The sequence below is a fragment of the Paramisgurnus dabryanus genome, chromosome 7 (genome assembly GCF_030506205.2).
Source record: "Paramisgurnus dabryanus chromosome 7, PD_genome_1.1, whole genome shotgun sequence".
NCBI lineage: Eukaryota > Metazoa > Chordata > Actinopteri > Cypriniformes > Cobitidae > Paramisgurnus > Paramisgurnus dabryanus.
Window position 1 is genome coordinate 34,870,583 of NC_133343.1, and position 26,436 is coordinate 34,897,018.

At 36.9% G+C, this 26,436-nt stretch overlaps 1 protein-coding gene across 1 annotated transcript; it reads left to right on the forward strand.

Moving 5' to 3' along the window:
- Positions 1-1,260: 1,260 nt before the first annotated feature.
- On the forward strand, positions 1,261-25,323 carry ppm1j (protein phosphatase, Mg2+/Mn2+ dependent, 1J). Its single transcript, XM_065279680.2, has 10 exons — positions 1,261-2,269; positions 11,417-11,534; positions 18,462-18,788; positions 18,989-19,101; positions 19,560-19,644; positions 19,776-19,894; positions 21,899-21,962; positions 22,166-22,273; positions 22,784-22,935; positions 23,750-25,323. Exons 1-10 carry the CDS (start codon positions 2,016-2,018, stop codon positions 23,895-23,897), a joined length of 1,488 nt encoding a protein of 495 aa, XP_065135752.2. The 5' UTR covers positions 1,261-2,015; the 3' UTR covers positions 23,898-25,323.
- The last annotated feature ends 1,113 nt before the right edge of the window (positions 25,324-26,436 follow it).

The following is a 26,436-nucleotide window of genomic DNA, read 5'->3' on the forward strand; positions in this document are numbered from 1 at the left end:
TAGTGCACAATGATTATGGACTATCATTTTTTCCATTTAGAGTCTGACAGCTCCATTCCTCATCCACTATATTGTAAGGCATTATACAGCAGGTTGTACCTTTTAAATATCATTTGCGTTTTAAATTCTTATTTAATATTTTATGGGATTACTTATACATTTTTAGGGATACTTTTTTGCATTTAGATAATCACAAGCATCTCTCGACCTAGAAAAAAATGTAATTAAATGTAATTTTTAATGGTTTCTATAATTTCTTTTTTCATTATTTTAACACAGATCCATCATGTCTAATGTTTGTATTTTTTGTAATGCAGTTTTTGTTATGAGCAGACACATTTGTTCACCGAACTGTCAGAAGCTTTCAACTTTTAGCTTTCCTTTGTAGTGGAAAAGGGACTATAAGTTAAGAAAGAAATTATTATTTTAAAGGTGCATGGTGTAACTTTTAAAAGGATATATACAATATATACATAACTATATTATCAGTGGTGTATAAAGTGGTGTATTGTTTTTATTACCTTAGAATGAACTGTTTTTATACATACACCGCGAATCGCCTAACATGCAAGTCAACATTTTGCGCCGCCATGTTTCTACAATATCCCTAAACGGACAAACTGCGCTTCGTCACTATGTTTTCTCAGACGATGACGTGTTTGTCCTGTGGCGGGTACCATAGCTTCTCTATGGTTACGTCCGAAACCACATACTGTACAGTACTGAATGAGATACCTGACTGTTAAAACAGTAGGTACTGTATAGTATGAATGCTGGTAGTATGAATGCGATTCGGACGTACTACATCCGCCATGTTAATACATCAAGTGACATACATCATCATCACGTCATGTCATACCAGCACGAATACAGCCGCATCACCGCTTTCCGCCATTTCCTTATATGATGACGCCTCTTCTTCTTCGTTGGATAACTCCGCTCCTGGGGCATCATGGGATAGCGAAGTGTCCGTCGTATGCACACTTCAAAATCTAACCAGAAGTATAGGTCATTTGTGTACTTTTCGCATACTGTTTTTGAAATACTATGTATTCTGACATACTACTCGCCTCGCCTGCTTTTCGCATACTATAAAGTATGAAAGTAGGCATTTCGGACGCAGCATATGTGTTTCGAAAGGGAGGTGGGATCTCTGGACTGAGCCGTTGGTTGCAGTTCACAGTCTCACCACTAGAGGCCACTAAAAATCTACACAGTGGACCTTTATAATAAATGGTTCTTCGGAGAGCCAAAAGTGGATTTTTTCTATATTTTTGCTATGGCTTTGAAGAACCTTTTGTAGCACTTTTATTTTTAAGATCGTGATTGCTATTTGCATAAAAAAATAAACATTACTAAAAAGTTCTAGGTTGGTTCTGTAAAGAAAATCCACAAAATCTTTCTGTTGCACAAAAGGTTCTTCAGAGAGGATTTTTTTTACGATTAATAAAAAAATTACTAAAAGGTTTATTGGTTACTCTAAAATGGTTCTTTGATGGCATTGTTCTGAAGAACCCTTTATAGCACATTTATATTCAAAAGTGTACATTATTAAATGAGAAACATTATCACACATTGTGTTGCATAAAAGAAAAATATGCTAAATGCAAAAAAAAATTATTCTATTTAGCCTATAACTGAATTGGTCCTTATTGGAACAGATGCAGATGCAGTAGCATCACAGTCACTGTGTGTGGCACCGGCGTTGCAGCATCAGCCTCCGTTCACAATCCACCCTCCCTCGATAGTGCGCTGTACGTAGACTAGCTGGTCGACTGACAGTGTCATACAGCACGCAGCCCATCTATAGGCGGATGAGCGGCTCAACCTCCGTATTAAAGCCTGTCTGTCGGGTGATGATACACAGTCTGCGTTGAAAGGATTTTGTCGATGAGGAAAACACCGTCACATGGGGTCAACGCGATCGCTTCCTGCATCGCGCCACCGCTCCGCTTTTGCGCGTTCGTGTCGTTAACATTTCCGCCGCTATAGATGTCGCATAGTATTTCATTGCAATGATAAGCAAAGTTAAGAACGCCATGTCCTCGCTGGTGGGCGGCATCATCCCGCACGGCCACCATCATCACCAGCAGCACGGAGCCGCGCAGAACGACGGCACGGACGCGTTACCGCCGCGCTTCCCGTACGGCAGACCCGACTTTCTGGACCTGACGCAGGAGCTGCTGCAGTACTCCACCGAGCACGCGTCCAGACCGGTGATCATGCTCAAACGAGACAGCAGACTGCCGTGGAGGACGGGATACGCCGAGTGAGTTGTGTTTGTCTTTAACGTGCGCGTGATTGTTGATTGAAAACGATGCGGTTGCAGTGACGTCATTGGCGAAGAATGTTGCATGTCACTCCTAGTCAAGGGCAAACGGCTCATCATCATCCTGTGGATCTTAACCTTTTTGACTTTAGTGCCCCCCATTGTCCACAAAAATATTTGAAACCCCTCAAACCCCAATATTTCATAACTAGAATATTGCTTTTTGGCTTTTTAAATGCGTTTTTTCTTATCTTAAATTATTTTAAGGTCTCATTGGACCCTGGAGGATCCCTGGTTGAGACAGAGTGCTCTTGAGTCAGCTGGAATGCCTTATTAAAGCAACGATGACGTAGTAAACCCTTTACAGGATATGATGTAAACATAGACATGCGGCATAGGGCAGGTTACGCACCTAGATTTGGTATAAAAGTCACCATAGTGCAGGACAGCGCTAGAACAAGACATTAACATTTTACATTTACGCATTTGGCAGACACAAGCATTCAAAGCCTAGCGAAGCGCTCTGTTTTTCTTTTTTGTAAGTCGCTTTGAATAAAAGAATCTGCTAAATGCCCAAATGTGGATGTAAAGCAACTTACAGTGCATTCAACGTGTACATTTTTGTCAGTATATGTGTATGATAAGCGTTACCATTTGTGCCACAGACTCATGCATGCCCACTTTTTGCCCAACCAGAACTTTCAGACAGGTTTTCCATGGGATCTTCAGTGGGTGCAATGGTTAGCTGGCACCCAATGCAGACTAAATATAAATTGCATTATGAAACCAGAATACGAAAAGAGCAAAATGAAACATTTTAGGCCATATTACACAGATTTATGCTTTGATGTGGAATAAACTTCAAAATTTCCCTTTTTAAGATGCAGACTCCAGCGTTATGCTTCATTTGTTGCATTGAGCTGTTTTAAATGCAAGAACACATCTTGTGCAAGGCTTTTCCACTTGTGGTTAGAAACTAAAAAGGGAATTTTCTAGCTTTCATCAGACATGGTCTGCCGCAGGAAGAACAAGGCCTGAGTCTGAGTTGCACGCAGTGCCCAAAATCTAAACAACAAATATGATTTGAAATCACACCCACAAATGAATGAATTTATGACCCTGGAGGTTTTGGAAAGCTCTATTTATAAGTTCGCCCTGAAACCTTGGGCCCAGCAGCTGTCACTGTGTGTGTTTTGTTTGTATGTGCTTGATAAAAGATAGGAAGGGTTTGAGGAAGGGAGACAGAAGTGGCCCTGGGCAAAAGTGAAATTAGCCCAGTTAGCCCTTTGGTTATTTCATGTATTATTAACTACAGCACAGGAAGAAAAACTTTGTGGGGGTGTAATGGCAGAGTGCATTCTGAGCATTATTTTGTGCAAACAGAGCTTGTGGCTGACTGCTTTAGCAAACGGATACATATGATGATGCACATTTTGCTCATATGGATAGTCCTTATTTATGGGCATCAAAATGGATCCTGTTTACTTTCGTCCTGATTGGATTTGTGCATTATTTTAGCTTTTTTTGTTTATTTCACCTAGACTGTGCTATAAACCTAAAATATTGTTAACCAATGGACAAATAATTATTTAGGCATAATTTTAGACTAATGTTGTAAGTGATACAGCCTTTAACAGTTTTCCAAATATTTAACCACTTACAGTATTAAAGGGAGATTCCACTTTTTTTTGAAAATATAAAAATTTTCCAGCTCCCCTAGAGTTAAACATTTCATTCTTACCGTATTGGAATCCATTCAGCTGATCTCCGGGTCTGGCGCTAGCACTTTTAGCATAGCTTAGCACAATCCATTAGAATCTGATTAGACCATTAGCATTGCGCTAAAAAATAAGCAAAGAGTTTCGATACTTTTCCTATTTTAAACTTGACTCTTCTGTAGTTACATTGTGTACTAAGACCGACGAAAAAAAAAGTTGCAATTTTATTAGCCATATCTGCCTAGAAAATCACAACTTTTAATTTTAGTACACGATGTAACTACAGAAGAATCAAGTTTTAAATAGGAAAAATATCCAAACTCTTTGGTTATTTTATAGCGCAATGCTAACGGTAGGGTGACCATATGTGCCATTCTTCCCAGACGCATCCCGTCCAGGATTTCGGTGCGTCTTCCGGAAGTCGTATTTGTTGACCTCATACGCCATTCAGTTAAAAACATAAGTTATACAATCGTAGTTTCATTCTTACCTTAAAATGTAACGGCTGCTTTTCTGTAATAATAATAATAATAATCCTCTATGACGTATGCGGTCGACAAATACGACTTCCGGAAGACGAACACAAAATTCTGGACGGGATGCGTCCGGGAAGAATGGCACGCATGGTCACCCTAGCTAACGGTCTAATCAGACTCAATGGATTATGCAAAGCTATGCTAAAAGTGGTAGTGCCAGACCCGGAGATCAGCTGAATGGATTCCAAAAATGATAAAAATCAAATGTTTAACTCTAGGGGAGCTGGAAAATTAGCATATTTTCAAAAAAAAGTGGAGTGTCCCTTTAAAGGCACAATATGTAAGATTTTTTAATTAAAACGACTATCAAAGTGTTTTCACATGCGTACCTACATTATCCCAAATGTTTGGGGAGTTGCACCCCTGTTCTTATGACCACTTGTCAAGCTGGGTTTCCATCACAGATTTTATGCGCATTTTGAAGTATTGCATAAGAAATGAGTGATGGAAATGCCAAATTTTGAATAAAAAAACCTTAATTTGCAAAAATGATGCTCACTTGAGGTGCTTTTTTACTTATGTGAAAAAGAGTAAATGCGAGTAATGGGTGATGGAATAAATTCTGATGTAGCAAACATTAAACCCATGTGATGCGTTTCCATGGCAACAGGGGACATAGCTGCTCCTGTGTGAAGTAAATGCAACATTTTTCAACTTTCTATTAAGATATATGTGACTTTTTGGTGCAAAAATGTGGGGATTATGAAATCATGCATGCCCCGCATATTTTGCACACGGAAATCTGCCATTTATGCGGAGAAAGTGTGGCGTATTTGAAAAAATGTGGCCCCCGCATAAATATACAGACTTTGACTGAACAATTTGATGGAAACGCACTTAATTCCCATTTGTTTGTTTTTCTTTTTTGCAAATATTGAAAATATTCGCCTTTTGTTTCGATGGTGACATTGTCTTTATGTCCCGGTTATTCTCAGTTTCTGCTTCCGCTGCCATCAAAACCGTAGGTGGATTTTTACTTCGTATTGCATTGGGCAGACCAATCGGCATGTGAAATGAAAGTATCACGAGTGTAATTCGAAAGCAGTACTCTCGCAATAGTTTCAAGTCATGTCATTTGGATCAATCTGTGCAGTGCTGCATGTGAAAGTATGCAGAAGTAGTAACGTCTAGCACGCCGCTTTGTGCTGGCTTCTATCAAGCCACACTGTGGGGCTTACATTATAATGTATGGGTTAAAAATTATTCATGAACATGATTTGTGAGTCCTGTCGGATCAATCCTATCGACAGTAAAGGTGAAGACTACAACTCCCATCATTCCACGCTCTTTAAAGGGATAGTTCGGCCAAAAATTATATTAAACCCATGGTTTACTCACCCCCAAGCTATTTTAAATTTTATTAACGTAAATAACTACCTTCTGGTAGCGCCGCCATCTTAGTCGCGTCCGCATTCAGGATGAGAGCTTATGCAGCCTACGGAGGCTACTCTGCGGCTGCTCTGTGCCCTCGCCCTCCGAAATTGTCATACGTCACTAAGAAAAGTGCGTACACTACGCTAATACTCTCTCCTGAATACAGAGGAGTCTAAGATGGCGGCGCTACCGGAAGCTATTTATTTTCGTTAATAAAGTTTTAAATATGGCTATTTCTACAACAACACCGCGCGGATTACCCTCAGAAGACCTTTGTTTATCATTCTGGAGCCGTTTGGATTTAATTTGTGAAGGATGGACGCACTTTTTTTGGACTTGAAGGTCGTGGACTATGTGTGGACCCCGTAACATTACATTTAATCAACTGAAAGATCTAAAACATTTTCTAAAATATCCGAAAATGTGTTTGTCTGAAAAACGATGGACATATGCAACTCGGACAGCTTGGGGGTGAGTAAATCATGGGTTTAATATCATTTTTGGCCGAACTATCCCTTTAACAGTGACAGCAAGCTGCAGCCGCCGTTGTTGTTTAGCGACCTCTAGCTGTGAAAATTACATATTGTGGCTTTAATGCAAGTTTGAAGTTATAATAGTAAAATAGCTTTAATAGCAAAAATAAAAAGCATTACACACTGTAAAAAGTGAAAGCTGCTCTACTTAAATATCTACTTTAATTAGTAAAATTTCATTTTATAAACTTTTTAAAAAATGTAAGTTAAAAATGTTTAAATATTTTAGGTTACTTTAGGCAATTAGGTTACATGGAGATACTTTTGTGATATGGTTGCGTAACAAAACAAGTTTAACCAATCAAAATTAGCCCAATGAACCCAGCCCAAACATCAAAATGTGCCTCTCCCATACATAAAATACATTTTACATGCACTTTTATGCATAACACAATTACTGTATACACTGTTTTTATGAATAAAATCATCATGCTGATGAACAAAATCCTTTTACCTTCAAACCACGATAATGAAAAGTAGCTGCATTTTTAAGAGTAACTCAATTCTACAAGAAAACTGCAGATTTGGCAACCCTGTTTTTGAGGGGGAACTTTTCCTTAAATCTGAGTGCTAAAGCATACTATATAAAGAGTATTTTACATAATACCATGGTACATGGTAGTACAATAGTACTGTTTAATAGGTTTATATTAGTGTACTGCAAAACAATACAGTTATGTCACACAGTATTGTTTTCACAACCATTTTATCCTGCGCACTTAACTATGACAGAGTATAAAATTGTGTAATTGAACTGATACTGGGCTGTATATTTGTAGATGACAATACTGTACATTTATCCTTTAAACTCCATTAAACACACACGCTCTCTATAATGCAATGCTGACTCATCCACTGTGAATCGGTCAGATTGGCTTTTTATGAACATGGTGCTGCCAAGCTGGCAAAGTCAAACAGCAAGTACCACGACACAACAGCTGAATCTCTGTCAGATAATGCAATTGCAAGTGAATTATATCCCTTGGCATTTTGCACGCAGACAATGCATCAGACGGGATAATATTTGGAGAGGATTTTGGACGATCACTACTGTTTCTATCATCTTACCATATATGCACAATTTTTACCACTTTCTTATCATACAAGACGACCGACTAAATCACTGTCATGCAACGCAACACATTTACTTTCTATTCTTAAGCGCAGTGGGTGGAGGTGCAGAATTGCTCATCAGGTTTTTCAGGTTACCGTGTGTTGCAGCAATCCTGGCCCACGATGCTGAGATAAAACGACAAACATTTATACAATGCATGGCTCCAGATCACTTGCGAAATGTAATTGTCGTTGTACATTGATGTTTGAGGAAGGATATTTGATTTTGGAAGTCATTTCCTGTTAGGGCGTCAGAACCAGATTATGAAAATAGATTATGTTTCGGTCTGTGATCTGTTTTGGTGTTGAAAGGTCTTGGCCGTCATTGTAACAGAAAAAGCAACACATGTTTGGCATTTCATGATTATTTTTACATTATATTGCTATGCTATTAAACTTTTCGAACAATTTTATTATTTTCTTTCAACACGCAATCATACGTAATTTACTAGGTGGCTATAATTCGTACGATCAAATTCATACGTATTCGTACAATTGGCTTTCTCACCTATGATGCTGGGTTTAGGGGTGACGTTAGGGGCTTTTATTCTAATAATCGTACATTTTTGTATGATTCACTTCGTACAGTTCATACGAATTAGCCAACTTGTAAAATACGAAAATTTCTGGTGAGATCAGGTTGTCTCTTCTATTAAAGGGCCACTAACGTAGGTGTTTTCAGCAATATAAAAGTAGTTTCAGCTCAAACAGATCTTTCATTATATGTTGTTGAACATGTCCATTTGTGGCTGCAATGAAAAACGGTCTGTTTTTGTGTGTGGTTCTTTAAAAGGGTGGGGCGTAATCAATGTGACATCACATTGATAGGGGATCCCCACAGCCTGTTTTGTGGGAGTGTTGCGGTTTAAAAGAGATTACACAAAGAAGAAAAGATGGATTTGTATAATTACAGGATATTTTTGGGCACACACACTGGCGACTAATTTTTTCCTTGAGACCAATTTGAAAGTGCATTTTCTAGAATGAAGGGCATCATCTGAAATGAAAAGCAATTCATTTTATACATTGAAACAGGCAATTTTAACATAAAACATTGTTTATTTCCTATTTGTCTGGAAAACCTTGCATGTCCCGTAATGAGACAATAACTGTGTTTCCTAGAGTGTCAGATCAATGACTTGAAACCTGATGCTGTTCTCATTTCTAATGTACTGTCTAGTGCACACCCATCCTGCTTCAGCATCCTATTCGATGTTTATAGGTTGCTAGTTGTGTTGTTATTCTTGTTTTTGTGGCACGTTGCTGTTTTTGGTATTGGCTATAAACAATGTTACACTAGTTTAGTCGCATGATCTATGGTTGTCCTATTTATTAATACTCTGGGTAGACAAATTAATGTGCTTCGTTTCTGAAGTTCATTTCATTCTTTCATTTAAGAAAGTCTTATGTGTTTTAAAACCTAATGAGGAAGAAACAGTCTTAGTTGTAAAGAAATCATATTTGTGACTTCAGATAAAGGAACTTGCTACAAGGCGACGCTTCCTCTTTTGAAAAGCTTACAGTTGGCCTTTGTCAGCTGATTCGCAAAGTAAAACCACAGCATATTATATATAACTAATCAACTTATATCTAAAAATAAAGTTTTGCATGTGTTATGTATAATTATGCATAAATAATAACCATGTGGTAAACTCATAAGGCTGGTTTCCCGTACAGGGATTAGCTTAAACCAAGGCCTTAGTATAATTAAGAAATATAACTAGTTTTAACAAACATGCCTTACTACGAACATTACTTGTGTGCATTTTGAGGCAAAAAAGGGCACTGATGTATTTTAAGATATGTCAGTGTAAGTTGTTTTGAGTTTGGACATCTTTTACATTAATTTTAGTCTAGGACTAGTCTAGGAAAACCGCCCCTAGTCTCATAAATGTTTGAATGACTCATTCAAGTACGCATTTTAATAAAATGAGAAGAAATGCTCACAAAGAAACGCCTACCGATTCATAAACATCTCATCGGATCTGATGGGTCATCATCACTGAGGCCTTCAAGCATCTTTCTGCTCACTGGAGATTAGGAAGAGAAGGGCTATAATTCAGATTTGGGAAATAATGGCTTCATGTTAGACTGCCATCAAACTACAAATGATATTCAGCTAAGAATTAAGAATGGCTGTGTTCTTAAAGGAATAGTTCACCGAAAAATAAAAATGACTCCAATTAATTCAACTTAATTCCATCCTAGTGTATATGTCTTCCTTTAGATAAATTACCCTTGTCTATATCATAACTAAACCGTATCAACTTTTACACTGAGCTAACATTACTGTGTAAAATTAGTGTATACAATGTTATCTACAGGTCCTTGAATTCTTGCCTGGCTGCCAAACCTCTCCGCACAGTTATATAACTCAATGTACAAACCAGAAATTAAGCTCTGTTTTTTGCACAGGCCTACTAGGATTAATTGTGCCAGATGGGGATCTACTGTAAAAATGACAAAATTGACCTCTTTGCAAAAGAAAAAAAACTACCAAAAATCAAGAATGCATGATAATAAGGTGTCATGGCTTTGCAATCAAAAAAACGTTGTTATAAAGGAAGTCAATGGGGCAAAAATGGCCACAAACGAGAAAGGGAGAAAAAAATAAAATCTGATGCTGCACAAAAACTAAAAATGCATCAAAGCAAATGTTTTTACTAATCTTTGGCATGCCCAAGACTGTGAAAAAGGTGAAAAAAATCCAGTCCACAATCACTTTTTATATTGGAAATCAGTCATTTTGTGTTTTTTCCCCCGCAAATCAGTTACATCACTTATGAACTTGGCAATTAATTGAGTTAAAATCATGAAATTTTGTAAACATTTGGTAGTTTTGATCAGTACTGAGGTTGATTAATAGATGTATGCAAAAATATTTTAAAAAAGTATCCATCTGATACATTCATCTGATACATTTTTGGCCACTAACAACTCGAAAGGGTAGTGAATTGGAACAATGCACAAGGGTTAATTTATGTCTTTTTCATTGAAACGATACTTTATGAGAGGAAAAACATTTGTATTTTGAGATTATTTACCAAACGATAAGCCTTGTTTGAATCAAAAAACACATCTAGATCAAAAACGGAAACATGGGGGCTCCATGTCGGTATGTAAGTAACCACAAAAGAACGAAAAGCAAAAAATATGAGCTACTTTTTATTTTCCTGTGAATTATTTCTTTAACCTGATGGACAATTGTGAATTTTAAATATGGATTTCTGATGCTTCTTCAGTAGTAGGCCTTTTTTCTTATTATAAATTTGTGTACGGTGCATCTAGAGTAAATACAATAAAATATATTGCAGAATATAAAGCACAATTTGAGACCGTGTATAGTGAAAGTGCATAGAAGTGAATAGTGCCCCTCCTCTGACATCATACACTGGAGAATTAAATCCATTAATCTCTCACTGCATGCTTTCATACATGGATCAGGTTTATAAGGCAAGATCACATCTATTTGGATGGGTCAGATTATTGCGCCATGCAGGAAAATTCTACTTATCTCTTCCATTTTTCTTTAATATTTAAAGCTTTCATAATGTTAATGAGACTTTTTTTAAGATAAAATGCAAATTCAATCTATACAATCATTTTATACAAAGAAGCTCCCAAATGAAAACCAAACACTGCTGTGGTTACTGTGTGCAGTTTCATAATTATATGACTGAGTTTGCTGATAAATCATAAAATCTCAAAGGACATAAAACTCTGTATCTCTCTCTCTCTCTCTCTCTCTCTCTCTCTCTCTCTCTCTCTCTCTCTCTCTCTCTCTCTCTCACTGTCTCTCTGTCTCTCTCTCTCTCTCTCTCTCTCTCTCTCTCTCTCTCTCTCTCTCTCTCTCTCTCTCTCTCTCTCTCTCAGGGTGATAAACGCTGGTAAGAGCATGCTGAATGAGGACCAGGCTGCCTGTGAGCTGCTCTATGTGAAAAAGTTGAGCAGTAAACAGCAGCGTTGTTCAATGTTACTGGAGGACAGTGGGGTAAGTAAACACATGAGGCAGTTAATGGGTTAATGGAATATAAAATTACTGTCACTTACTTGCAATCATGCCGTTTCAAAATACAAGACTTTGTTTCTACATTGGAACGCAAAAACATTGTTATAAAATTGTGCTCGTCTCTCTTACTGTTCATGCACACGTCAGCGTTTTTTTCAATGTGGTCATTAGGAGGCATATTTCTAATTCTGGTTCTCCTTATATGACGGTTTCAGCAGTAACAACATAAACAAACGGCTTTCGCGGAACTTCCGGTAAACTCCATAAAGTTTCAATAAGATCGGAGTCATTTAACTCTTTCGCGCCATTGACGAGATATCTCGTCAATCAAGAGAAAATGCTTCCCTGCCAATGACGAGTTTTTCTGTCTTTCCGCAATACCGCTATTATCCACCAGGTGGCGGCCTTTCGCAACTTTTTAAACCCGGAAGTATTGCCCTATGGCAAGTTGCTGCATGTCCGTGTCTGTTTTAAAGATCGCTCTGAATGGGATCTCTATGAAAAGTCCGTCACAAAAATGGAATTATCTCTGCTTTTTGCTCAAAATGTGGTGAATTTGCAGAAACCTACCCATATTCAAAAGCTGATTTCAAAAGAACCACTGAAGTTAGGATGAAACAGTTTTGTTTTGTTTGAAAGCAGAGGGTCTGTTCTTTCATTTGGTATATTTTATGTTTATATATTTAAAGAAGAACATTTTCTGGAAGGCATTAAACTTTGGTGAAAATCATGAAAAACGCTGGCGCTGGCTGGCAACTTTTTTAAAAAACGCTGGCGGTGAAAGAGTTAAGAGTAGTTTATTTCTGATAACGAGTAAAAAATAAACAACAAGTAGATTACCTTAGTTCAAATCATAGCTAAAGTGTATCAATAACTACACTGAGCTAACGTTACTGTGTAAAATGTGTACTTTATAAATGTATACAATCTTAAGTACAGATCGGCTGCAAACCCTTCCTCTACATAGTGGTGATCCATGCTCGCCATCTCCCCTCGTCTTCAGGAAACCAAAACATTTGTTATATTCGACGAGGTATTTGTTCCAGAGTTCAGTTTAGCCACTAGCCACACCATTAAACAAACAGAGACCAGAAGTAAAGTTCCACCCAGACGCTTAACCGCGACAACGCATGTTTATCCGATGAAACAAACGATTAACCGCACTTTCAGTAAATGATAAATGATGGATTATTTGTACTCTACTGCTTCACTCTCATTGGTTGTAACACCCGAAAGTTGAACTGTTTTCAACTTTCATTCTTGCATAGTTGGACGCGTCCACTTCCGTGTCACCAACGATCGCTGTCGCTCGTGTCGCCGGAAATCGCCAAGATTACTTAGAAATGAATGAGTTTGTGTTGCTCCGCCGTTGCTAGTCACTGGCATTTATAAACATTTATAATTAAAATTATGCAAACACACCAGTAAATTGTCATAAAAATGACAATTTTAGACCTAGAAGCTATATTGTGTGTTAGATTTTTACATTTTGTAAAACATTTGAGTGGTTTTAAACTCGTCACCATAATAGTAGTTTTTAAGCATGTAGCAGACCAAAAAATGCAATCTTGTGTAACATTTTTTTGCAATTCAGCGTGTTCCAAATTTTAGTGATGTTTGGTTAATTTATGACCTGCGAATTTGTATCACTTACTGTAAAGACGTGTGACCGGATACGTCAGTCACATCATGATATTTTCAGGAAGAAAAACTGAAAAAACAGGATTGCGTAATTACTACAATGTGTAATGTTGTACAATGTGCAAGTACGTCTGAATCCATGTGAACAAAAAACATGTTATCTGGTTGCTGCCTATATACACAGGGGTCTGTGCAGATATTTTGCATGTTAAAAGTCTAGTGTGACCACAGCAAATGAAGTACTTTTTAGTTACTATGCAGTAGGTAAGGTACCATTCAAGATATCACAGATGGTGGTGGATGAGTTTTGCACCAACATTTATTAAAGCGGACATTTCACAAGACTGTATTATTAAGATGTCAAATAAATCTTTGGTGTCCCCAGAGTACATGTGAAATTTTATTTATGTTAAAATTGACACTTTGTAGGTGTGAGCAAAAATGTGTCGATTTGGGTGTGTCCTTTTAAATGCAAATGAGCTAATCTCTGCACTAAATGGCAGTGCAGTGGTTGGATAGTGCAGATTAAGGGGCGGTATTATCCCCTTCTGACATCACAAGGGGAGCCAAATTTCAATGACCAATGCATGCTTGCAGAGAATGGTTTACCAAAACTAAGTTACTGGGTTGCTTTTTTTCACATTTTCTTGGTTGAAAGAAGCACCAGGGACCCAATTGTAGCACTTAAACATGGTAAAAGTCAGAATTTCATGATATGTCTTCTTTAAAGCCCTATTTGGACGGGATTCGTTTTACAGGAGGACATATTATTGTCCACTCTGAAATGGTAATGTTAATTAATAAAAAAAAAATTATTTCTATGGGTTTATTTTAAGCAGCCAGATATATAAAACACATAGGCTACTTTGGTAGGAACACGTTGAAACTCAAATGTCGTTTGGAAAACTAATCTCTTCCGAATAGTGCTCATTGTAAATATTTTGGATCAGGGCACAGTATTGCTTGTAACAGCCATTGTATTGTCATAACTTTATCTTAAATCTCCTTTAGCAGAATGCTTCTTTCTTCATCATTACTCACAGTACTAACATAGCCATGTGGTCGTATAATCTGCCGTTTAATAGAATTGTTGTGGACCAATTGAAGTGAGTAAAACTGGTCTCGAATAAGATTATAAAAGATTTAGTTTGTTGAGGGAAGGCTGACCTCCCTGACCCCTGAGATCCAATTGTGCTCGACTCAGACATCTATCCTGGGAGCACATTCATTTTAAATCTAGTAAATCCAGATATAATTAGAATTTAAAGCGATACTCCGGTGAATAATGAAAATTACCCCATGATTTACTCGCCTTCTCAAGCCATCCGAGAGACAAATGTCCATCATCTTTCAGATGAACACAATTTGAGTTATTTTAGTAAATGTTCTGGCTCTTTCAAGCTTTTTAATGGTAGAAAACAGGGGCAAGCCAAAAAAAGTTCACCCATCCTTTACAGAAGTAATCCACACGGCTCCAGGTTGTTAATAAATGTAAAACTTATAATATAAAACTAGTATACCTAGCTTCTGGTAACAGCCAATGCGCATTACCAGAAAATATTTGCGTAGGATATAGCATGCAATGCGTAGTGACTAGAGAGGAGACAACAAAACAAAGACCAGTGATGTATAAAAAGTCTAAATCAAGGATTTTTAAGAATATGGTGGAGGATTTCGATATAAAAGAAGATTAGCCTATAGGGAAATATCCCTAAATCTGTAACTAAAACAACTCACAGTTCTCGTGAGAATCTATTCTTACCAGTTCTTACACATCGTACCCTACGCTATTCTCTGGTAAATGCACATTGGGTGCTACTGGAAGCAAGTTATTGTAGTTTATAAAGTTTTAAATACATATATTTTCATTTTTTCTTTAAATAAACACTCCACTTTTTTGGAAAATATGCTCAGTTTCCAGCTCCCCTAGAGTTAAACATTTGATTTTTACAGTTTTGGAATCCATTCAGCCGATCTCCGGGTCTGGCGCTACCACTTTTAGCATAGCTTAGCACAATCACTTTAATCCGATTATACCATTAGCATCGCGTTTAAAAATGACCAAAGAGTATCAAAATTTTTCCTATTTAAAACTTGACTCTTCTGTAGTTACATTGTGTACTAAGACCGACGGAAAATTAAAAGTTGCGATTTTCTAGGCCGGTATGGCTAGGAACTATACTCTCGTTTTGGCGTAATAATCAAGGACTTTGCTGACGTAACATGGCTGCAGCAGGCGCAATGATATTACGCAGTGCCCGAAAATAGTCCCCTGCTATTGAAAGTTACCAAGGAGACTATTTTCGTTTTAAAATGAAAAAAATATCGCAACTCTTTGTTCATTTTTAAGCGCAATGCTAATAGTCTAATCAGATTCAATGGATTATGCTAAGCTATGCTAAAAGTGGTACCGCCAGACCCGGAGATCAGCTGAATGGATTCCAAAACTGTACAAATCAAATGTTTAACTCTAGGGGAGCTGGAAAATGAGTTTCAAAAAAAAGTGAAGTTTCCCTATTTGCACTTAATTTTAGAACAAAAAAAAAAAAAAACGTTTTTTTTTTTTTTAAGCTTATTATGAAAGTTACAATAAGCACAGTCAGCATACCGAGCACTTCTCACTGTAATACACTAATAGAGAACAAATTGTAGACAGAAATGTCAACAGCAGTGATCTAAATCCATCTGGCGTGTTTTGTGGCTTTGAACGTCCAAAGGTTATAGAGATCGATTGGTATAAATAAAGTTTGACCCGTACAAACTAACTTTTTTAAAGGTCTGTGTGTTAGTAAACATGTTGAAGTGAAACTTTTTGAACGTTGCTTTTTGTTTCCGTTGTGAACGTGTGTAAAATGTCAAATCAAAGCGTGACCTTCGAAATGAGAGTTTGTATTTGCTTCACAGAATGAGTGCTCGATGACCCTTTCTCATCTCATAGCCTGGCCCTTACACCAAAACTAAACTCATATTCCAAAGCTGTTCAAGTTTGATTGATTAAAATGTCTCAGAGAGCATTACATGTTGGAAAACACTGCCTGTGCAAGCAGTACACGGCATTAATCTTGTTTACTGAGATCTGATTGGTTTTTGAGGGTAGCAAAGATGCATCCGTCAGTGTCTAATATGATATCCAACAATCCTGTGGGTGAGGTTCAACGGCTGGTGGAAAGAATTTTAAAACAGTTTAAGTAATGGTTGAAAGACATAAATGCTGCATCTTTCACATGCAATGAAACCAAAGAGTGACCTGAGGATGCCAAGTTTCAAGAGCAGCATAAAATAATCTACTAACTATTAAATGAATGTAGTTGATTTTTTGGTTTTAATGTTGTAAGATATTATTGAAATCTCTTTTAAAACTCTAGTAGGTGTCTTTTTTAAATCTTAATATATTTTAAGATTAATAACTAAGCATCTAGGCTGCTCATTTTAATCTCAACACATACACAGTTACTCTATGCAAGTCTGTAATAGAAGTCACAATAGCGTGGTCCTTGTACGGCTTCTCTACAATCTCAGTGTTTTATTTTGGAGTAGCTCAGAAAGTTATAGTAGATCTTCAGCAGTATTTACTCAATAGAGGCTTTTAACCAGGATGATAACCTTTCCTCCTGCTTACATCACATGTCCTTCCCCCATGTAAAACCTTTCCCAGCTTATCTAAATCAATTACATCACGTGATCATCTGCCGTGTTGTCATTGCCCTTTACGAGAGACTGGGCTAACAGGAGAGATGTACTGTATACAAACCGAATGGCAATCCTGAAGAGATCAAGGATTTAACCACAAATGGGTTTTTTTGCCACAAGGTTTCCATTGAGACTCACGGTTGTGAGCGTGTAAACCTTCTTAGATAATCTTGTCAACAGGAAATTGAGATTTAATAGTATCTATTTGCCCCACCTTTAAAGGAACGTAGACAGAGTCCAGATGCCACCCGGTGGTTTTGAAAAGGCTTGACATGTTTATTGTGACTTATAACAGGGTTTTTTTTCACACAATATTTCCAAAATATATATATTTATATTAATATATATAAAGAAACATTTAGACGGTGTTAGATAAATACTAATTGTGATATTATAATAAATACAGTAAATTGTTTACAAACATAAAAAATTGGCTAGGCAAAGACAATTAAGACCCCCGGACCCCAGTTTGAAAACCCCTGGCTTATAACATGTGTTAGTGCATCCTATATAGGATCAAGTGTCTGCCAGATACATGAATGTAAACATCACATAGGTTTCTGAAATACCTTTTTTTGCCAGCATGTTAAAGGATTAGTCCATTTTCTTAAAAAAAAAAAAAAATCCAGATAATTTACTCACCATAATGTCATCCAAAATGTTGATGTCTTTCTTTGTTCAGTCGAGAAGAAATTATGTTTTTTGAGGAAAACATTCCAGGATTTTTCTCATTTTAATTGACTTTAATGGACCCCAACACTTAATAGTTTTAATGCCGTTTAAAATTGCAGTTTCAAAGGACTCTAAATGATCTCAAACGAGGCTTAAGGGTCTTATCTAGCGAAACGATTGTCTTTTTTGGCAAGAAAAATTAAAAATATGAACTTTTAAGACACAGCTTATCTTCTTCCTCCCGCTGTGTGACGAGTCAGCGCGACCTCACGTAATTCGTTATGACGTCGAAAGGTTACGTTTTACATATGTGAAACGCACATTTGCGGACCATTTTGAACAATAAACTGACACAAAGACATGAATTAGTATCTTTCGACATACAACAACGTTGGAGCGCTCCTCTTTCTCCACACTTGTAAACCCTGGGCGTAGTTTCGCATACGTCATCCGTGACCTCTTGACGTGATGACATATTATGTGAGGTTGTGCTGGTGCATCACAGGACCGGAGATGGACGAGAAGTTGTGGTTTAAAAGTGCATTTTTTTTTCTTTCCAAAAATGACATTCGTTTCGCTAGATAAGACCCTAATGCCTCGTTTGAGATCATTTAGAGTCCTTTTAGTAGAGTTTTAAACTGCATTAAAACTAATAAGTGTTGGGGTCCATTAAAGTCCATTAAAATTAAAAAAATTCTGGAATGTTTTCCTCAAAAAACATAATTTCTTCTCGACTGAACAAAGAAAGACATCAACATTTTGGATGACATGGTGGTGGGTAAATTGACTAATCCTTTAACATCTACATCAGTGACAGGAAAATTTGTTCATCCAGTTTTGAAAATCCTGTTTTTGCAATTTCATTACATAAGACAAAATTTAAAATGTTTTACTCTTCGCTTGCAGGACACCACAGGCATTCCCATGCACTTCTGGGGTGTTTTCGATGGACACGCCGGCTCCGGTGCGGCTCTCACGGCCTCCAAACTTCTCCAGCGTATCATCCGCGATCGACTTTGCGATGTCGCCCATCTTCTTGAAAACCAGAACAGCCTGCCCCCGATCTGCCTGGCCAAGAATGGCAGCCCCTTCCAGGCGGAGGCAAAGAAAGGCGCCTGTCTGGACGGAGAGGAGCAAGATGGACTACCGGATGAACCCCGGTTTCACATGGAGAAGGATATCAGTGTGGAGAGTCTGGTGATGGGGATCATAGAGACTGCTTTCAAACAAATGGTAAGAGCCATGGGATTAGCCTCCACAAAGTATTAAACCAGGACATACTGGTTTTGGTGGTGCGACATTGTGTTTTTTTTTGTAAAGCTGGTTCCTTGCTCAAGGGCAAAATTCACACACAGGTCACATTATGAAGTAAAATTAATTGTGAATAGTATATATTGTGTATGTAAATATAAACATGTCATTTAATTTTGCAGGATGACCTGATAGAAAAGGAGAAAGAGTCTTACAACATTTCTGGGGGCTGTTGTGCTTTGGTTGCAATTCACCTTTTGGGAAAACTATATGTAGCAAATGCAGGTGACAGCAGGTAGGAAATAGCAAATACATTCAAATGCTTTACATGTTATATTAACAATGTAATATAATAAAATTACAAATTGGATAATTTATGATAACCCAGCTAAAGTCATTTTTTGTGATTTACCCTTTTCTACCTAAACAAAACACCCAAAGAACATTGTGTGAAATATAACCTTGATATTTTTATAAGTTTATTGACTGAGTAAGTTCATGTCAAAGATTAAAATCATCGACTAAAATCTTAATAGATAAATATTATAGCAGTAAGTTCTGCAATAATGTTGAGCAAATTACATAACCATTACAGACAAAAGTAACAGATGATTTTACAAATAAATGAGAAAATAATTACACTTGCACCAACCACAAGCAATTCAAAGCAGGCATTTACATTAGTTATTAATTTGTACAACACCTGTTTAAGTTCTTGTAAATCAACTTAATTACATTATTGTTTTCCCACAGAGCCATAATTGTCCGTAATAATGAGGTAATCCCCATGTCCAATGAATTCACACCTGAAAGTGAAAGACAACGGCTGCAGTACCTGGTGAGTTACTGCAACTTTACAGACGGAGTCTGTTTACAGTTTCAAAATACTTCCTGGTCATCCTTTAGGCTGCTCTGTAATTATTATACATCTTTAGTTGTTATACTTCTAATGCTTTTGTGCCGGTCTAGGGATTCCTTAAGCCTGAGCTGCTTGGGAATGAGTTTACACATATCGAGTTCCCAAGACGCATTCAACACAAGGAGCTCGGCAAGAAGATGCTGTTTAGAGACCACACGATGACTGGCTGGTAAATATTGCACAGAAATATCTATAAAATTATTCTATTAAAGCATGCATTATCACTTTTAAAGGGTACCCAGACTATAAACACATGTGTGGCTTAATAAATTAACACTTGGATTGGCTAAATAAATGTAAAAATTAAAAACGGTACAAATAGTTTTAATAAACTAAAATAAAAATCTTTCCACTTTCCACTCGGAGGGTGCCATGTTGTTCACATTGCAATACATCAAAACGTTGCAATCATAACCAGTTCTATAGTATTAACGGTACAGCGAGTTAAACATGGTAAACAAGTCTTCAGTCAGTAGATTATAAAATAATGTGAAACAAAAGATGAGTTATAAATGCACACCGAGATTAGGTGCCGGTATCTTGTCTTGACATTTGCATGCCATTAACTCTTCCCACGCCATTGACAAATTACCTTTGCATGAAAAAAAACTTGTTTGTGATGCGTTTTTATGGTAATCTGTAATACCGCGATTATCCACTAGATGGCAAACTTATTTATGAAATTTATGAAAAAACTGAAGCAAATTTTTTTTACTAATTTTAAACTCTGTGTATGTTTTGATCATCGTTCTGAATCTGATCTCTAACAAAAATCCTTCACAAAAATGCAATTATTTCAGCTTTTTGCTAATATAAAAAAAAACCATATTTAAGAGTTTATAAGCGGAGAAAAAAATATAGATAGGATGAAACGTTTTTTTCCCGTTTTGTTTGTTTATTGTTTGTTTGAAAGCAGCGGGTCTGTTCTTTCATTTGATATATTTGTATGTCTATATATTTTTAGAAGAAAATTATTGTGAAACTTTTGTGTAAATCACAAAAAAGCTGGCGGGCAACTTTTCAAAAAAAGGCTGGCGGGGAATGAGTTAAAAATACAAGAACATCAACATCTATTTAGCCCTTTCAATATGAACCTGAGAGTAACATAAAGTATACATATATTAAACTGTACTAATATTTCACAGCAAACATTACACGTTATTGACCCAGAATGCCCTATGCGTGAAACGTAATGGCGGCCTCCATAGGTTACAATGAGTATTACATGTTGGGATTTTTAAAGGGATAGTTCATCCAAAAAATAAAAAATTCTGTCATCATTTCCTCACTCTCATGTTGTTACAAACCTGTATAAATTTCTTTGTTCTGATTAAGGAAGATATTTTGGTGTTTGTAACCAAACCGATCATGAGCACCATTCACTTTCATAGTATTCTTTATTACCACTATGGAAGTGAATGGGGCTCATGAATGGTTTGGTCAGTGGTGGCTGGTGACTTATTTTTTGAGGGCGCACGTACGATGCGAAGGCTGTCACAACATGTATGTAGCCCGTCGTGTGTGCTTTGTCATTTCAAAAATGTGTTCGGCGTGTCAAGTGAATCTATGTGCATCATGTTTCATGTCAAAATACGAGCCTGCTGCACACTCGTCTAAAGGGTTTATGATAAAAAAGACGCTCGCGTTTGCCAGATACTCACATAATCTCATGCGTAATCAGAGTTTACTGTTAAGTTAGTGTCTTGCAAGTATTTTGTGTACGTGAGCGTCTCTTTTATCATAAATCGTTTCGACGCTTGTGCAGCAGGCACTTATTTTGACAAGACACGTGATGCACATGGTTCACATGATGCAACAAACCCATATTTTGAAAACACGAGCTACATGCATGGCACTCCGAACACTTATTTTGAATTCATGCCCCTTGGAAGAGCAGTCACCAGCAGCCACTAGGTTTGGTTACAGACATTTCTCAAAATATTTTCCTTTGTGTTCATCAGACCAAAGAAATTTATACAGGTTTGTAACAACATGAAAGTGAAGAAATGTTGACAGAAATGTCATTTTTGGGTGAACTATCCCTTTAAATTAATAAAAAATTGTGTTTCTATTAATGGATTGTATAAGTAAAGTATTTACGTTTTAACCCTTTAAGAAACCTCACAGTTACTTTTATTTCATGGTCTTAAACAATCGTCTTTTCTCTTTTAAGGGCATATAAGACAATTGTGGAAGATGATTTGAAGTTTCCTCTGATATATGGAGAAGGGAAAAAGGTAATTGAACGTTGTGTCTTATTTTTTATAGTGTCAAAGCTGCCAATTTCACACAGTTTTTATCACTATTTATAGTGAAGTGTACCAAGCAGGAATGTTAAAGACATGGGCAGAATGTCGGCGTTAATAAAGATTGCATGAATGTAAGATAACATATTTGCTCTAAAGGCACGCCTGTCACAATGTGTTTGTGTGTTTTTCAGGCTAGAGTCATGGCCACTATCGGTGTAACTCGTGGTTTAGGGGATCATGACCTGAAAGTTTATAACTCGAACATTCATATTAAACCCTTCCTGTCCTGCTGCCCAGAGGTGAGTTCATACAGTATTTGTAAAATAAAAATATGTGACCCTGCCTGTGAAAGCCCAGCTAAAGTCTTTTTTTTTTTTGTGATTTACTGTTTTCTACATAAAATCATCCTACATAATCCAAAGAAGATTCTGTGAAAATATAAACCTTGTTAAAATTTTCATCAAACTTTGATGCTCCTCATCTCACAATTAGATTATGAGACTTTAGCTGGATTTTACAGACAAATTTACAAATTCATTTTTCTTTAATTCACTGAACTGGTCCATAAATACTTAAGCTATTTTGTCACTTGTATTTGTTATTATTTTATTAATTATTTATATTTATTATTTTGGTAGAGATAACTCAGAACACTAAACATATGTTGCATCAATATAATAAATAAAAATGCATATAATAAACTTTTTTTCTATACAAAAAGTTTTGCCTTTGCACAGCAGTATAGTGGAGTCCACCTGTTTTCTTCAAAACTGGAAATAAATGTGGCTTTTTTCCGATGTCTGGTTTAGGTGAAGGTGTACAATATCTCCGAGCACAAACACGGGCCTGATGATGTCTTGGTCATGGGCAGTGATGGACTGTGGGACGTCACGACTGATAGAGATGTTGCAGATGCTATAACAACTTTTCTGTCAGGTCGTGAGCCCAACGACCCGTTGAGGTACACATACAATTGTTTAGATACATAAATGATATATGACTGTAACCACACCACATTTTTAAAGAATTTTAGAGAAACTTTTTTTAATGTTGGATGAAAAACAACTGATTTAATTCACCATCTTGAAGACCTGAATTGAGTCTGTAAAAGCTTTGTTTACCAAAAATGAAAATTCTGTCATAATTTACTCACTATCATGTTGTTACAAACCTGTATAAATGTTTTAATTTCTTCTGATAAACACAGAAAGATAATTTAAGGGAATGTATGCAACCAAACTGATCAAAGGCCTCCCATAGTATTCTTTTATTTCTACTATGTCAATGGGGCCTCTGATCAGTTTGGTTGCATACATTATTCAAAATATCTTCCTTTGTGTTCATCAGAACAAAGAAATATACAAAGGTTTGTAAGAAAAGAAAAAAATTTAAAAGGAGTAAATGACAGAATTTTCATTTTTGGGTGAACTATCCCTTTAAAAGGGATTTGGCTAGATGGGATACAGCTACGACCTAATATTGGGTTTTGGGTAGGATTAATAGTTGGCTAAATGGGATACAGCTACAGCCTAAATCCCATGAAATGTTGGGTTTAGGATTAGGTTCGGGGATAGGATTAGAATAAAGACAGTGCTCATTTTGGCTGTTGCTGTATCCCTTCTAGCCACAACCGCATTAAAGTGCTACACTGCTAGACCCGGGGAAAACCCTGATTTAGAGAATTGGCTGACTTGGTGTGTTTCTGTAGTTTAACCAGTAGATGTCAGTATAAAGTTTGCCATCACCACAACCCTTCTTTGTTTATATTTATAAAGGTATACACTAGCAGCACAAGATCTTCTGATGCGGTCGCGTGGAGTTCTCAAAGAGCGAGGTTGGCGACTACCCAATGAAAGACTTGGCTCAGGCGATGACATCACAGTGTTTGTCATTCCATTGGCCGGGTCAGAGTTAGAAACATGACGGGCTGGGCCTACCTTCACCGGACAAGCACACCAGGACACGTCCCTGGCTCCATCCCAGAGAAAGGGCTAGGAAACCGAAAAGTTCATTTTCATCATTCCGGGCTCGGATTTGTCGCAGCTTCTCCCTTTTCCCTCCGAGTCACTCTTCATCATTAATATTGTCAAGCCCATGTCAGGTGTGGGATGACATCATCAAGTGCCATTCCTCTGTCTTTCCATCTCGTACGCTCAGAAAGTCTGTACTGGAGGGCTTGTAACGGTTAAGTAATGGGCTGTTTGTCCAATACTGCTAAAAAAAATCAAAAGGGAAAATCAAAACATAAGCACTTTATATGTAGCGAAAACCATCTGAGCTGTAATTTAAACTGCTGATCATATTTTGTCAATGTCCTTTCCAAAGAATGTTTCTGTTGACTGAATCTAAAGTTTTCTTTAGCAATCAACAAAAAAAGATGGGCATTTATTTTTGAATGCAATTTATTTCCGGTTTACGTTTCAAACAGGCCTCATTTACGTAGGCAATGCAAATGTCTATATTCTAGAAAAAAAGCATTAGCATTGAAGTCAACATGAAATCACAATTCACACTTTCTGAATACTTGCTCAAGGACTCAATTCATCTATGCACGCTATTATAAAGAAAAAGGCTTTGTTATCAGTCAATAAAAGTAACTTTCTGAAATAAAATTTCAGTTTATTGGGTATTCAAGCAATCGAAATACAGCCTTTATCAGTAGTTAATGCAGTCATTTAATATATTATAGATTACACCAATATCACCAAACAACTTAGGAATAAAGATCATCCACAATTCAAATTCAATTTGATAAATAAAATCAAGCCGTGCTTTTCATATTTGTATGAAATCCTGTATAACTTACAATACTGTATAACAATCTGTCCAACCGCATTTCATGTTGACTTTAAGCCAGAAACATACACACTGGTATCGACCTTGCTTCTTTACAACTAGTTTAAGAAGATAATTTTCTCAGAACCACCACCCTAAGTCATGTAAAGATAGTTATCTGGGTTTTACTGGTAAATAGACATTGATTGATATCAAACCCAACTGAACTGATTGCTTGCTCTGCTTTAGTTTTAATCATAGTTGCTAAATGCCCAATTTCTTTGCTGTAAATAAAACATTTTGTCGGTAAAAAAACATCATTCCAACAACCATTTAGATCCCGACCTGAAACTGAGAAACCTGAACGTAGTTTCATTGGTCATTTTGGTCTTTTTTACACCTTGAATGTATCATATTTCCTTTACTTGATGTTAGTATTGTGTCTGTGTCGTGTGTGTATATATGCAGTATATATATTGATTGATTTCTGCCTTTGAATGATGGTTCATTGTCAAAAGATTACTCTTTGCAAATTATTATGTGACAATTCTAAATAAATCTATCCTTTTTACAACAGCTATCCTGTCATTACTCATATGCCACTTTCATTTGTTGTATTCAACATGAAACAAAAAGACAACTGTAATATCTTAGATGTTGTTGTTTTTGTTGTGTATCACTGCTGTAAGGGAAAAATCCATCCGTTGGCCCAATGGCGGAAACCATTCTGTCGCGTTCTGGCCAATGTTCCCTTTAAGCTGCGCCCGTGCGCGGCCGCGCAGGCCAGTCAAAGTGGCCGCGCAATAGATTTGTCAGACCGCGCACATTTTTCAGACCGCACATAAACATTGATGCATTTGCTGTTGTAAAAGAATTAAGAGAGAGAGAAGGCGAGTGTTCTAGAAGGAGAAGAAACTTTCAACCAATCGCTGATCTTGCTACGTTGACAGACACTTTTATGAGCCAATGGTAGCAGCGCATTCAGTTCACACAGGTGCCGCTTCCAGCACGAGCACAAAGTCCTGAGAGCGAGTCAGATGAGCGAGTCAGATGAGCAGCTGCACGGGGCGATCTCAAGAAACTAAAATATTTATTAAGAGGAAAAAGTGATTCAAAACAGTGATTTAAAACAAATTATTGGATTCCTGAAGTGATGCGATAACTTGGAAAAGCTGTCGCTAGAGTGAGGAGAGAGCAAAATAGAGAATTAGAACGGAGGCAGATTCAGAATCACAGAGCATCAAAACACTGCGAATTAACTTCTTCTTTTAAATAAGAAGTTAAAAAGTATGCTTTGGTGAGTTATATTCTAAATATTAACTTGACATTATGGCATAAGTGTTGCAAATTTGGCAGCAAACTATGAGTTTTATTTGTTTGTTTACATTGGCCGTTGGTATATAACGAACGAGCTGAAGCTACTTACATTTGAAAGTTAACAGTCAAGTAACGTAAATGTGATTAAAAAATAACATATGTTCAATAAGTGTTGAAACCCTGAGTTAGGTTGTTATTTGAAATGTTTACATGATGCTTATTGATAAATCTGTTGAATTGAATATTAATTACTGTTCTGCCTTGTGTTTTTACAAGGCTGGGTTTTTTTGTGAGAATTGCGAACATCTGTAAAGTTCTCCTGCTCCATCTTGGACACGCGAGACAATTAAGTATATACTGAAGGTGTATA